Here is a 15,203-nt window from a genome sequence, read left to right as displayed (position 1 = left end):
GAGAGAGAGAGAGAGAGAGAGAGAGAGAGAGAGAGAGAGATCCTGCCCACAAAGAGAGTATTGAAAGGATACAAATGTAGACAAAAAAGCATAGTAAGAGGAAAATGGAGTCAGGAGAAGGACAATGGGAGACATTAGGAAAGGCTACCAGGAAGAGGCACCACCCTAGTTAAACCTTGAAGGAAGACAAAGGGAAACAGAGGTGAGATGGGTGTCTGTTTGGGGAATGAGGACTAGCTTGTGTAAATGCACAGAGTGGGAGATGGAGTATTGAGTTTGGGGAATGGTTAGTACTATGGAAAATTTGGAGTATATAAGAATATACTCCAAGAATATAAGTATGTAAGAACAAGTAGAGTATATAAGAACAATATAGAACAAAAGTCATTATGATAGTGAGAGGTGATGAGGAGCTGAATTAAGGTGGTGATTGTGGGAATGAAGAGAAGGGGATAGATGTGGGAGATGTTGTGGAGGTAGAATAAATAAGACATGTCAAGGGACTGAATATGGGGAGGAAGGGTATGAGAGAGAGAAGGAAGAGATAAGGCTAACTCTGAGGTTTTGAACCTGGGTGACTGGGAAAATGAGGGTGCCCTTACCAGAAATAGGACATTTTAGAAGAGGGGCATGTTGGAGGTGAGAGAGAATGAAGTCCAAATCTAACATATTGAGTCTGGGGTGCTGATAGCACATCTGGGTGATTATAAGTCAAAAAACGGTTGTCAATTTGGGACTTGGGTCAAGAGAGAGACTAGAACTAGAAATACAGATACAGGAGCTCCCTACATGGAGATGATAACCCAACCGTTGGGAGGTGACTACATCTCCAAGAAAGCATGTGTAGAAAGAAGAAGATGGAATTCAGAATAGAACCCTAGGAGATACTTTCACTAAAGTTGCAAGAGATGGTTGATGTTCCAGGAAAGGAGACTGAGGAATAGTCAGACAGGAGGAAAGGGAACCAGGAGGCAATGATGTCATAGAAGCCAAGGGAAGAGTGTCCAAGAGAAAAGGATGGTCAACAGCATCAAAAGGTTAAATGTAATGAAGACTGAGAATGGCCATTGGGCTTAGCAGTAATGGCCATTGGGCAAGCCAGAGAGCAAAAGACTGAGAAGTGAGTGGGTGGTAAGAAGTAGCAGAAGTGGGTATAGATGATTCTTTTGAAGACTGTCAATAAAATAATACAATAGTGATAGCCAATACTTATGTAGTGCTTTGGGTATATGTTATTTCTGGAAGAGATACAGAACAGTAGCTTGGGAGGATGGTAGAATCGAATGAAGTTTTTACTTTAAAGGGTAGGTAAAATCTGAACATATTTGAAGGCAGCGGGGAAGGAGCTTTTCTCTTTCTGTCTGTCTCCTCTTTTCCCTCCTTTCTCTGCAGCTGACAAAAATGTGCCTAAGTCTCCCTCATCCTTAGAGGGAGACGAAAAGGTCAAAGGAAGGTTTCCATCTCCTTAGTTTGCTGTTCTATAGCTCTTCTCCCTTTCACAGCTGAAGTCCTAGAAAGAGTCATCAACAGCCAACACTTCCATTTAGGAGTCAGCAGTGTAGTAGGAAATTACTAAATTTGAAGTTAGAAGATGTAGGTTCAAATCCAGGCTGTGACTCTTACCTAACTACTCATCTTGTATGACCTTGTGTAAGTCACTTAATTTCTCTAGGCCTCAGTTTCCTTGACTGTAAAATGATGACCTAACAGGTCTCTTTCAGTTTTAAATCTGTGAGCCCATGATCCTTCTCATTTACTTCTCAACATACCTTGCAATCTGGCTTCTAACTCTACCCCTCAACTGACACTGTTCTCTTCCAAGTTACCAATGATCTCTTAACTGCCTTTCTCTTGGTTCCTCATCCTACTTGAGACACTTACTCAGACTTACTAACTGTGAGACCCTGGTCAAGTCACTTAACCTTGTTTGCCTCAGTGCCTGAATGAAGGCTTTTTGACACTTGTTCTCTCCTTCTGGATACTCTCTCCTTCCTTGATTCTGTGACCCCATTTTATCTGACCCATTATTGCTGCTTTTTCTTAATGACCTTTGCTGGATCATTATTTACCTCTTGCTTGCTAAGCTGGGCTCTCTCTTGCCTAGAATGTTCTCCCTCTTTACACTGGCCTTTCTGAATCCCTAGATCTTCCAAGGTTCAACTCAAGAACCACCTCCTCTTCTAGCTCAAATTATTCTGTATTCATTTGTATTTGTATGTGATGGATCCCTGAGAAGAAGGTTAGCTTCTTGAGGATGGGAATGGCTTTGTTTTTGTATCCCTAGTACTCTGGATACAAGTACAAGTGTCTAGTATGGAGTTATTGCTTAATAAATACTTGAATTGAAATAAATGCCACTTGATCTCCCAACTTCTTATGAAACTCAGAGTCACTCTTACTCTCCCTTCTCCCCTTTCCTGCTCTCCTCCTAACACATCCTCTTTGGAATCTCCGCAACCGCCTGGCTGGTGTGGTTCAGTACCCATAATGCTTAGGGTGAACTTAAAATCTGTATCTCTGACAAGCATCAGGTCAAGTTTTTCCTCTATGAGAATTGAAGAGGGCCCCTTCTCATCCTTGCCCTTGAGGAACAAGGACCATTAAACAAAAGAACCTAATACTTGCTTCCCTCCTTTCCCCATAATTCCAATCCCTCTTTCATAGGCAGAGTGAGGATACCTCTGACTGTTGCCTGTTTCCTGATTTGATTGTTCCTTGGTTTTTCCATTTTCATTTTGGAGGTTGGCAATGTTACCCATATGCTTTTGGGAAGAATGCTTTAAACACTAAAAAGCAGATACTGCAAGTCATTGTTACTTACCATTCCTTTGCCTATAAATGCAAATACTCCAGTGGTTACCTCTGCAGCAAAGATCACCAGCAGGCAGGTGAAAAACTGCAGAGAGAAAATATTGATCTCATTAGTTTGGTTAACACTTTCTTTTACTCAGACTTCATTCTTAAAATACTTTGAAGAGTCCACAAGGGTTGGGACTGATTCAGCAGCATGCATTTGCAAGATGAGTTTCCCCCCATAAGATATTAGGGCTTCTTTCTCTGGATTCTGGGAGAGAAGGCTATAAGGTCCTCTGGATAGATTTTTGCTTGAGCCCTCTTGGTTTTCCCCAATATAAACTCGGAAAGCCAAAGAGTTCCAGTTCAGGACCTATGCTTCTGCCAACCTAGATTACTTGGCATCCTTTGGACAACTTCCAAGCTTCCATGTCATCACTTTTCCCCAGATGCCATGCCCTGTGCCTGGAATCCTCCCTACCCTCACTTTTACCTGTTGATACTCACCCCCACCCTATACCCCAAGTCCCAGATCAAATACCACTTGCTCTGTGAAACCTTCCCTGATCCCCAGATGAAAGTGATTGTCCTTTTCTCTGAGCTTTTCACCCTCCACACTCATCTGAGGAACTTATTGTATTCTATTTTGTCACACCTCTCTGTGTACATGTCTTATAGTGCTTCTACCCACCCTATACAGATGACATTTTTGACAGTAAACTTCTTAATGGTAGAAACCATGATTTCTTTATCTCTATATTCCCTAATAACTATCCCTTTGTATATGGTACATAGTAAGCACTTAACAATGAATGAATTCATATTCAGACCATTTCTGATTCCTTTAATTCTTAGTGTCTGCCCCACAATCATATATTGGGATGGGGTATTAATATATCTTGTATGTACTTATCCGTGAACATACTGTAACCTCCTAGTAGAATATAAGCTCTTTGAGGACAGAAGCCATTTCATTTTTGTCTTGTACCCCCTATCAGCCAGACACAGTGCCTACTACACATAGTAGGTGCTTAGTAAATGGTTGTTGATGGATTGATCTCTTTTGTTCATCAGATACCAGCACAGATCTACCCCTATTGGGGTTGGGCAGACCTGCTGTCATTGTTCAATAGAACGTGGGAGAGAAAGAAGAATGGGGACTGTGAATCAGATGTCATTTCTGACAACCAGAGATTTGAAGGAGAAAGAAAGGCTAAAAACTCTACAAAAGACTCCATCAGCAGCACACTGTTTTCCAGTAATGACTACTGCCTCTGACTCCCCATGGAGCAATATAGAAAATTTTCTCTCCTCTTTCCCCCACCCCTGCCACAGGCAGTTCTGAAGCCTGCTGCACATTTCCTGAAATAATCTGATGTTAGTTTAAAAAGGAGGCCACTCACTAAAAGAGACCTCAAGAGGGATATCTGGCCAAGCCGGTGATTTTATAAACTCATTGTTCTTGTAAATAATAATTGTGCTCTGGCTACAAGGCTGTCACACACCATGAAATACAACAATCATAATCCCCTAGATTTTGTGGGAATTCTTCCTCTTACTTTCAAATTGATGATTTGATTGATTAGTGGTGGCTACTCATGGACATGATCCCAATACTGATCAGTGCAGAGGAGTTTCCTTGCTCCATTTTGCAACCTGGGTCAGGTTGTCCCTCCTTAGGTAGCCTGGTGGTCCAGAGGCTGAACACACCAGCGCCACAATTAGTACAAACATCTGATCCACTCTAGTCCTAGTATAACTCAAAACTCTTGAACTCAAGCAATTCACCAGTCTCAGCCTTCCTTATAGCAGGGATTACAGGTTTGTGCTCTCATGCCTGACCATACGATCTCATTTTGTTTCATATCATCCTTATGAAGTGAGAAAGCATAGCTACAAAGGGAGAATTTGAGCTCCAGAGAGGATGTATGACTTCCCCAGGACAAGCAGTGAACCGATGGTGGAGCTAGGGCAAGGTCCCTCCACTTACTGATCCAAGCAGGCACTGAGACTCTCGCACAGCTCCACAGCAGCCAAAGAATCCCACGGTCATCATCAGGGCACCTGCTCCAACAAGCACATATAGGCCTACCAGAGAAATGAAAGCAGAGGCTTCAGCAACAGAAGGTCAAAGGGATTTTAAGGATGATGGAAGAAAAACAGGGTCTGATTCTTGGAAACTCTCAGTATTGTAGATCCTTGGTTATCAGCATTTTTTTTTCAGCTAATTTGGTTCAGTGTGTGTGTGTCTGTGTCTGTGTATTTTGGGAATTCATCTCCCTACTTCTCTACTCATGGGCCTGATCCCATTGCTGATGGATATGGAAGCTTTGACCTGCTTCATTTCTGACCTGGACTGGTTAGCTGCTCCTTAGTCAGTCTGGTGACCTCCTGGTCCTGGAAGGCTTAACACATCAAGACTGGACTTACGGTGGATACCCAATTGACTTTCTCTCCTCCTGCAACTCAGAATTCCAGAGCTCAAGGGATCCTCCTGTTTCAGCCTCCCCAACAGCAGGGACTACAGGTGTGTATCACCTTGCCCAGTCAAACTTAAAAAATCCCATAGCATTTAGGAGTTGGGGGGAGGGACACATTGTATCATGGGCTCATGCATCCAGACCTGGAAGGTATCCCAAGAATCTAGTCCAAAACCCACATTTTACACATGAAGAAAGGAGATAAGGGAGATTAAGACATTTGCCTAATGTTACATAGATAAGAAAGCATCAATGCTGGATTTGAACCCAAGTCCTTTGACTCCAAAAGTAGTGATTTCACTAGTTCAAACATGGTACTATGTTGCCTCTATCTTTGGAGATGACATGAAGGAAATGCAGCATAAGAACATTTGGCAGACTGGTGAAGAACTGGAAAAACAGAAGGAGTGAAATAGAAGGAAGAAAGAGGGGGAAGGAAGGATGAAGGAAGGAAACAGGCATTTACAGTTTATACACCTTATTCTGCATACATGTGAGGCAGTGTGCTAAGCACTATATAATATAATACAATACAATGTAATATAATTTCATTTGATCCCCACAACCTTAACAATTCTGTGAAGTAGGTGCTATCATTATCCCTATTTTATAGCTGAGAAAATGTCTGGCAGACAGAGGTTAAGTGACTTGTCCTGGGTCATTCAGCTAGTAAATGTCTGAGAGTGAATTTGAACTGGTCTTTCTGACTCCATTGCACCACCCAGCTGCTCAGAAGTAGATTTACGCTTAAAAAGGGGAAAGTAAGAATAACAAGTTATCACAGAACCACAGAATGTTAGCAAAGATTTCAAAGTTCGCCTAGTACAGGCACTCTCTTTTTATCTACGAGGAAGGAAGGCTACCAAAAGGAAGTGACTGTCATGGGACTGTTGCCCTCAACCCAGTCAGGAAAGCAGTCCTGCTCCCAAGTCCTAGTCTGTGGCTTATTATAGTCCTAGGAAACCCACCCAAATCCTTACTCTAAAATGTGATGGCTTATTGTGTATGTGACAGCTGGGTGGTACAGATATAGTGCTGGGCCTGCAGACAGGAAGACCTCGGTTCAAATATGACCTCAGACATTTATTAGCTGTGTGCTCTTGGGCAGGTCACTTAACTTCTGTTTGCCTCAGTTTACTCAATGGGGATAATAATAGCACCTACCTCACAGAGTTGTTATGAGAACCGTTTGGGAGAATATTTGTAAAGCAATTAGCACAGGGCCTGGCACATAGTAGGTGTTACATAAAAGTGCTAGTTATTATGCCTGTAAGGCTCTTTTAGCTTTTCAAGGCATTTTTGTATCATCTTCATTGACTGTCACTGCTCTGTGAGGTGGGTAATCTGTCAATCGGTCAACACTTATTAAATGACTCCTTATGTGCCAGGCAGTGTGGTAGGCATTAGAGATAAAAGGACAAAGCTGAATCTCAGTCCCTCCCCTAAGGGTGTTTACATTCTTTTGGGAAGAAATTATTAAGTACATGTATAAGTAAATAGGAGATGCCAGGTGTCCCCAAAGTCTGAGTGCAGCTTTAAATGTTAATGGCTTAAGTTTTCAAGCATTAAAGTTTCACTCAAACTTTTGGGAAACCTTACATCTTGTATTTTTTGGACACCCTACATATAGAAAGCAAATACCCAAAGTAATTTTGATGGGGGAGGGAGTGTGGAGCAGGAAAGGAGAATGTAGGAGGTGGTCCCAGAGATGAGCTTTGAAGGGAACTCAAGATTCCCAGAGGCAGAGACAAAGAGGGATCCCACTCTAGGTGTGGGTAACAGGGTATAAACACATGGAGACTGGAGGTAGAATGCTTTTTATAGATGGAAAAATAAAAGTACACAAAAATTAAATAATTTGCTTTGGGTCACATGGTTGGAGCTGTAAATTTAGACTCAGTCCAACGTTCTTTTTGTTGTACCATGATTGCTCTCTGGTCTCCTTAATGATATTCTTAGCTCTCTGATGGCACAGACTCTACCTTATACTGTTCTGTGTTCCCCATAGCACACAGCTAGGCACATAGTAGCTGCTCAGTAATGAGGTACTGCCATGGAGAAGAAAAACAAACAAATCACTGGTCTAGTGTAGCAAGCAGAGCTCTCTACTGGGATAGTGGTGAGATCAACCTTGTTATTTCCCTTGCTGATCCTTAGATATAATAACCCAGTGTGGGGGTGGAGTAGCCCTCCGCCTGCTGGCTTCTCAGAATTCCCATCATAACTTAGGTTTCCTCTTAAGTCCGTACATTTCAATTACATGACTCATCCTGAAGCTACCATAGCCTCTTTCACAAGTATCTGGGTATAGTAGGAACCTGGCTGAGGGTAGGAGATGGAATCATAGGATTATGGGATTTAGAAATGGTAAGGATAGAACTGAGTCTGATTTATAAAAAATAAGAGCCATTCCCCAATTGTTAAACAGTCAAAGGATAGAAACAAGCAATTTTCAGAAGAAGAAATCAAAACTATCTATGTTGTTCAGTTGTGTCTAACTCTTCATGATGCCATGGACTGTGGCATGCCAATGCTCTCCACAGAGTTTTCTTTACAAAGTCACTGGAGTGGTCTGTCATTTCCTCCTTCAGTGGATTAAGGCAAACAGAGGTTAAGTGACTTGCCCAGGGTCACACAGCTAGTAAGGTCTGAGGCTGGATTTGAACTCAGGTCTTCCTGACTCCAGGCCTAGTGCTCTATCCACTGAGCCACCTAGCTATCTTAAGTTATCCACAGTCATATGAAAAAAAGTTCTAACTCATTATTGGTTAGAGAAAAGCATATTAAAACCATTCTGAGGTAATACCTCACACCTATCAGAAATGGCAAATGCTGAAGGGGATAAGAGAAGAATAGGTACATTAATAAACTCCTGGCGGAGTACTGAACTGGCGCAACCATGCTGGAGAATGATTTGGAACTAGGCCCAAGGGGTTATAAAACTGTGCATACCCTTTGACCCAGCAATACCACTAGTAGTCTGTATTCCAAAGAGATCAAAGAAGAAGGAAAAAGATCTATATGTAAAAAAGTATTTGTAGTAGCTCTTTTATGGAGGCAAAGAGTTGGACGTCAAAGGGATGCTTATCAACTGGCAAATAGCTGAACAAGCTGTGACATATGGTTGTGATAGCTGTAGTGTTGTGCTATGGGAAATGATGAGGGGGTGGTTTCAGAAAAACATGGCAAGACCTATATGAACTGATGGAAAGTGACACGAGAAGAACCAGGAGATCATTGTACACAGTAATAGCAATGTTGTAATGATGATTAACTGTGGAAGACTTGGCTACTCTGATCAATACAATGATCTAAGACAGTTCTAAACGACTCATGATGAAAAGATGCTATTTACTTTCAGAGAAAGAACTGAAGAACTCTGAGTACAGTTGAAGTATAATTTTCTCACCTTATTTTTCTTGCTTTTTAAAAAAATGACTAATATGGAAATGTTTTGTGTGGTTTCATATGTATAATTCATATCATATTGCTTGCCTTTTCAGTGGGTTGGGGAGGGATAGCAAGGAGGAAGAGAGTTTGGAATTTAAAATTTAAAAAGAATATTCAAAATATATAAACAATAAATTTAAAAGAATATTTTTAAAACTAGCAAGAACCTTTAAGATCAGCTAGTCCAAATGGCTCTCCTTTTACAGATAAAGAAACTGAGGGTCAAATATATGCAAAGTAGTCTATAGATGCAGGATAAATAGGAGATAATGAACTGTGTGAAGTTATTAAGAAGAGTTGAGGAAGGCTTCCTGTAGAAGGTGGGATTTTAGTTGGGACTTAAAAAAAGCCAGAGAGACCAGGAGTCAGAGTGGAAGAGGGAGAACATTCCAGTACTGGAACGGCCAGAGAGAACGCACAGAGCTGAGAGATGGAGCACCCTGACATTTACTGTTTCTTTTGGTTCTCATAATAATGCTGAGATCGGACAGGGAGGGACCTATGATGTCCATTTTATAGGTGGGAAAACTGTGGCCGGTGGAGGTTGTCACCAGCTAGAAGTTCAGAGGTAACTTAAATCCTAGCCCAAGGCTTTTTCTCAACCAGCACAAAGCTCAGTGATGGCCACTATATCAATCTCTTTCCTTGCAGAATTTTGCTGCCTTCAGCTAAGCTGCCATGTCAAGAACCTGGTTCTTAATAGCTCTTGCTGGGGACTTGCTGATAGCTCAAGCCTGGTTGAAATCTTGGAGATGAAGAGCTGGAAAGCTGGGAGGGACCTCATCTCTTCCATTCATATGTAGCATTCCTGGCTTGTAGTTATGCAGCCCCTCTCAAATGCTTCCAGTGGCAGATATAGGACTGCTTACCAGAGCTACTGACCAGGCTTGAGCTTGGGAGAAGTCTAACACTAATACAGTCTGGTGAGTCCCCAAGGAGCAGAAGGTCACTAGGCTGCCTAAAAAGGTGCAAACTGGTCCAATATCCACTTATGGGGAACAGGTCATTCCCTAATGATGCTGGGTAATATATTCCTGATTTTTTAGCTTTGAAAAGAAGTGGTCAGAATGAGTCAGGGCCTTTAGAAGAATGAGCAGCCACTTTCCCCCCCTTTGGGGTATACCACCAGGAAGCTCTCTTTAAACACTCCCAGTGACCATCAAAGGCTGGCTTTCTAGATGCAACTCAAGGAGAGTCAGCTTTGGGCCTTGTGCTCTGGGCCTGCTGAGTTGTTCCTGTTTGTGTGGGCAACCTCTTTACGGAGAAATACTGCTAATATCCTCCAGGTGCAGACATGACTTCATCTCCTAAAGCATGCGATCTTTCTTTATAGCTTCTTGAGGGCTGATGGGGTCACACTGCCCATTCTGCCCTTGCTCAGTCTAGGACCCTTAGGAGAAGAAAAGCCCCAAAGAAGTTAGGAGTTTAGGAAACTTTCTTTGAGAAACCGCTAAGTCCATTAAAAAGAGGGAGGGAATAAAGTACAGAATGCCTGGGAAGTAATAAGTGACCTGAATCAGCCCCCCAAGCTGCCCCTGCTCCCAAGCTACCAAAAACTCCCTTCCCTAGGTTAGTAACTAGACCCCAAAGAACTCTTCAATGTTTTTTTGGGGGAGGGGCATGGACCCCCTTGGCAGTCTGGTGAAATCTATGGATTTCTTCTAAGAAAAATGTTTTTAAATGTCTAAGAGAAAATATATAGTGTTACAAAGGAAACCAATTATAGTGAAATAACGATGTAATTTCCCCCCAACCTAATTAAAAGACCCTCCAGAAATCCAAAATATTGCCTTTGGGACTTAATAGAGACACACAGAGAATGTGGGACCCTGCAGAGAAGATCTGATAAGCAGGAGCCAGTATCTAGAGAGCTGCCTTCCACCAACCACTGCTCGATTTTTTCCAACCTGATTTTTCATTACAGTGTGTTCCTTGTTGAATCCTCGTTCCCAATGTTTCCTTAGAAACCTCTAATCCTTCAGTCCTCCACTGGAAGTTGAATAGCTATCTGGCATCTTGGAATCTTTGGAAAGGAACACTACAGAGTTGGTTGATTGATACAGAGAAAAGAGTAGTAATGGGTGATCTCAGAGAAACATCACTGAATTCAAGGTATGTATATGATATGGAGATATATATGTTCATTCATTCATTTAGTGAATGCTTATTAAGTACCTACTAGAAGCACAGTGCTGTGTGAGGGGCAAAATTTAAGTAAGGCATCCTTCTGGACATATTAAGTAAAGATGACATTTTTCAACAACAGTAGTGAAGAGGAGAAAGATGGGTGGTAACTGGAAAAGATAGATCTATTTAAGGCTTTTTTTAAGGATAAGGGACACTTGAACATACTTTTAGGCAAATAGGAAGCAGACAGTGGAGGGAGAGAGAAAGAAAGAAAGGGGGGCAGGAAGAAAGAAGTAAAGAGAGTTGGAGATAGAGACAAAAAGGAGAGTGAGATGGGGAGAGAGACAGAGACAGAGAGAAAGAGAGAGACAGAGACTAAAGATGTAGGGGAGGACATTTGGAGCAAAGTCCTTGAAGAAGTAGGAAGTCATGGACCTATGGGAATAGGTAGGATGATTGGGCCTAAGCCTAGACTAGAAGGGAAGAAGGTCAAAATTGTCAACCAGATACTGAGAAATTTTGAGGAATGGATGAAGGCGGTGGAGAGAAATCATATCAAGTGACTTCAATTTCTTGTCCTTCTTACATAATCAAGAAATTAATTTACTAGGAGGCAGAGGGAAAGTCAAATAAATCTTGATGTTCGTCTCAACAACTGATTCCATGAAATTTTGATGGTATTTCCTATAATAGCTATGATATATTTCCTACAATAGCTACTTGAACCCAACCAAGCTTAACTACTTCCACCATGTAGCAATCAGATTTTAATGAACTATTTGACTTCATTGCTTTGGAATAGAGTTCTGAAAAATGCTTCATTTGGAAGGACCAACAATCTCCTGGTCCTATAACACTCAGTGATTTTTCAATATCTAGCCCTGATATTTTAAAACCTCATATTGCCTTAGAGTCCTTAAGTGGCATCTCAATGCACTTTTCATTTTGTTGCTAAAAGATAATTATATCTTCTATTTGAAATATTGTCATTATTTTAAAAGAAAATTGGTTTTCAGTGGATATGTATTTTTTTGTTTGTTTACATATAGTGCCTGAAATGGGAAGAAAAGCGAACTGGAACAGTTTGGACAACAGGCTCCCCTTGACCTCAGTCCTAGAATGGGACCTCTGGTCACAAGTTACAGCAAGAGGAGGTATTGGTCTAAATGTCTCAAGACCTGAACTTTCTAGTGTTAGGTTTATCATAAACCCATTGGGTGATCATGGAAGACCCTAGACAACTTCATGAACCTCAGTTTCCATGTCTAAAAAATTGGAATGGGGATGGCTAGGTGGCTCAATGAATAGAGCACTGGTGCTGGAGTCAAGAGGACCTGAATTCAAATCTGACCTCAGATACTTAACACAAAAAACTAGCTGTGTGACCTTGGGCAAGTCACTTAACTCCAATTGCCCTACCTTCCCCCTCCAAAAAGAAAAAAAAAATGGAATGGAAGGAAGTTGGACCAGATAATCTTTAAGATCTTTTTCAATCTGATATTCTGTGGTTCTATCACTCATGATTTTGGTTTGGATTAGAAGATTCATAAGATTTTTCAGCTCGGATCAACCTTAGAAGTGATGTGGAGAATTTGGAGTTAGAAGACTTTTCTGTTTCAGTCATGGGCCATAGCAGCTGTCAATTAGCTGCTAGACTTCCTTTTTTCAGCCATAAAATGAGAGCACCAGCTTGATGATTTCTAAGGTTCCTTTCAGCTCTAAATCCTATGACCCAATTTGGGAACATCTTTCATAGTATCTCTAACAGACAAAGATCCAGATCCTTAAATATATTCCCTGATGGGATTGTTCCTAGGTTGTGTCACCCTGGGTAAATCACTTAATCCTCCTTAAGCCTCAGTTTTATCCTTTCGAAAATGGGGAAGATAAAAGCATGTATCTCTCAGGTTGGTTGTAAAGATTAAATGAAATAATATCTAGTAGGTACTTTGCAAACCTTAAAAGTGCTCAGGGTCACTAATTATCATCTCTTGGGACAGTGGATTTGATCCGGATTGTCAGAAAACTCTTCCTTTTGCTGAGTTTAAATCTGTGTCTCGGTCTCCATCCATCAGATTGTGTGTGAGCTCTGGAGAGAGGAAATTGCGTTTGTCTCTCTCTGTATTCCCAGTAGTATCAGACCTACAGTAGGCGCTTAATAAATGTGTGTTGACTTGACTCGTAACATTTCTCTGTTAGATCTTTCTGGCCGTTTGGAGCAATGCACAAGTCTGTTCCCTAAGACCTGGATTCATTTCTTAATTCCACATGGCCGATTCACCAGGTAAGTGACCAGAGTTCATTTAATCAAGGTGGCTCAGTTTCTCATCTATAAAGGATAGATGAGTACTTCCAGACTGTCCTATACCTCTCACTTTAGCCAGCTAGTCTCAAACCATCCTTGACTCTTGACTGTCCTATCTAGTCATTCAATGAATTCCTATTGAATACTCCCTTGTGACTTCTCTTGTACCTGTCTTTGTTTTTCCACCCAAGCTTGACTTAGGCATTGACTGGCCACCCTGTCTCCAGCTCTCCCTGCTCCAATCCATTCTACACAGCTCAAGTCAGATTCATCTTTCTTTCCAACCTTCTTTCACAATGCTTTCCTTTGTGGAGTCTATATTCCAGCAAAGCTGAACTACTGTTTCCTGACCTCATCCTATATATTTTTGAACATGCCATCCCTCATGTTTTCCTTTGCACTTACTACCGCATAACCTTGGACAAGTCATAATGGGACACAGTGCAGTAAAAGGGTCAGAACACTGACTCTGGATTCAAAGGACCTGGGTTCAAATCCTACTTATAATGGTGACTGCCTGTGTAACCATGAACAAATTCACTTAACCTCCCTGGAACTTATTTCCTCACCTGTAAAATGAGGGGATTAGGTCTCTGATCCTTCAGGTAGAAGAAACACCTCCCTTCCTGAATCTCACAGGTTAGCTCTACTTTTCCCAAGGACCTCAGTCTCTCTTATAATACTTATATGTGTTTAATCCCTTCTAATAGATTCTGAGTTTCTGCATTATTTTTCATTTTTGTGGCCTCAGTGCCTTGAACATAGTTGAATTCTTAAAATATTTGTTTTGTCATTTTATTCCCCAGTTGAAAAACCTTTACTGGCTTCCACTGGTGACAAGATAAAGTCCCAAGCAAACCCTCTGTCACTTGGAATTCAAGAGCCAGTACAATGTGGTCCTGAGCCACCTTGTCTCACACCCACTCCTGACTAAGGGGCCTCTTCTCTAGCCAGACTGGTCTACTTACTCACTGTCACCCAACCATCCTCTTCACATTCCATCTTCCAAGTTTTCATCCACTCTTTCCTTTGCCTGGTGGGCTTTCCTCTTCTCTGCCTAGCCAAATGCTGCCCATTTTCAAAGCTCATGATTAGCCCAACTTGTGCTATTAAAGTTTTTTCTTGATTACCCCAGCCCACAGTGAGCACTTCCTTGTCTGAACTCTCAAAACCTTTCTGAGACTCAGGTTCCTCATCTGTAGAATGGGGATAATAACAGTACGTACTTAGAAAATTATTGTGAGGATCAACTGATAAAATTTCTGTAAAGTGCTTTGCAAATATTTGTTGTTGTATGGGTTGTTTCACTCATGTTCAACTCTTCATGACCTCATTTGGGATTTTCTTAGCAAAATTAATTGAGTTGTTTGCCATTTCCTTCTCCAGTTCATTTTACAAATGAGGAACTGAGGCAAACAGGATTAAGTGATTTACCCAGGATCATACAATCAGGAGGTGTCTAAGGCCAGATCTGATCTCCAGGCCCAACACTATCCACTGTACTACCCAGCTACCTTATTCGCAAATATTATGGTGCCATGTAAAGTTAGACACTGTGATTATTGACACTCCTACTTCTACTACAAGTGACCTAGTCATCTGTCTGTGTTTTTTCCATAGATTCCAGGTTGGAATGGATCTCAGAATCCATCCAATGCACCTCCTACCTGAAAAGAATCCCTGCTACTACTTCCATAACAGTTATCTAGACTTTTCCCTAAAAACACTCACAGAAAGGCAAACCATTCCATTTCTGGAGAGCCCTCATCATTCCAGTTTTTCTTGACCATAAAATCACAAATCTCTGTCTTTATACCCATCATCCAGTGCTCCTCATTCTTCCTGCTGGGGCTAAAACAGATCAAGCATAGTCTTTCTTCCATTGACAGTCCCTCAAACACTTGGAAGTCACAATCATGTCTCCCCACCAGACTGTTTCTTCTCTGGATTTAGAAGTATCTCCAATTCCTGAAGCCCAGCTTGGGCTGACATGCTCTCAAGTCTCCTCACCACTGTGGTTGTTTTCTGCTTTATACCTTACAGTTTGT

The 15,203-nt window shown here is 41.5% G+C and overlaps 1 protein-coding gene across 2 annotated transcripts in view; it reads right to left on the bottom strand.

The window, feature by feature from the left end:
• The window catches only part of TSPAN2 (tetraspanin 2), a 60,562-nt gene that overhangs the window by 12,544 nt on the left and 32,815 nt on the right, over positions 1-15,203 (bottom strand). For both annotated transcript variants that reach the window (XM_069090275.1, XM_069090276.1), the window contains exons 3-4: positions 4,784-4,881; positions 2,822-2,896 (exon numbers count right to left, since the gene is read on the bottom strand). In XM_069090275.1, coding sequence (XP_068946376.1) covers positions 2,822-2,896; positions 4,784-4,881 — 173 coding nt within the window. The remainder of the gene's footprint in view (positions 1-2,821; positions 2,897-4,783; positions 4,882-15,203) is intronic.

Source organism: Petaurus breviceps, unplaced genomic scaffold (genome assembly GCF_028583685.1).
Source record: "Petaurus breviceps papuanus isolate PSGF00001 unplaced genomic scaffold, PetGlider_PUasm1.0 186, whole genome shotgun sequence".
Taxonomy (NCBI): domain Eukaryota; kingdom Metazoa; phylum Chordata; class Mammalia; order Diprotodontia; family Petauridae; genus Petaurus; species Petaurus breviceps.
The sequence above is the reverse complement of the archived record's forward strand: the minus strand, read 5'-3'. Positions and strand labels throughout refer to the sequence as shown.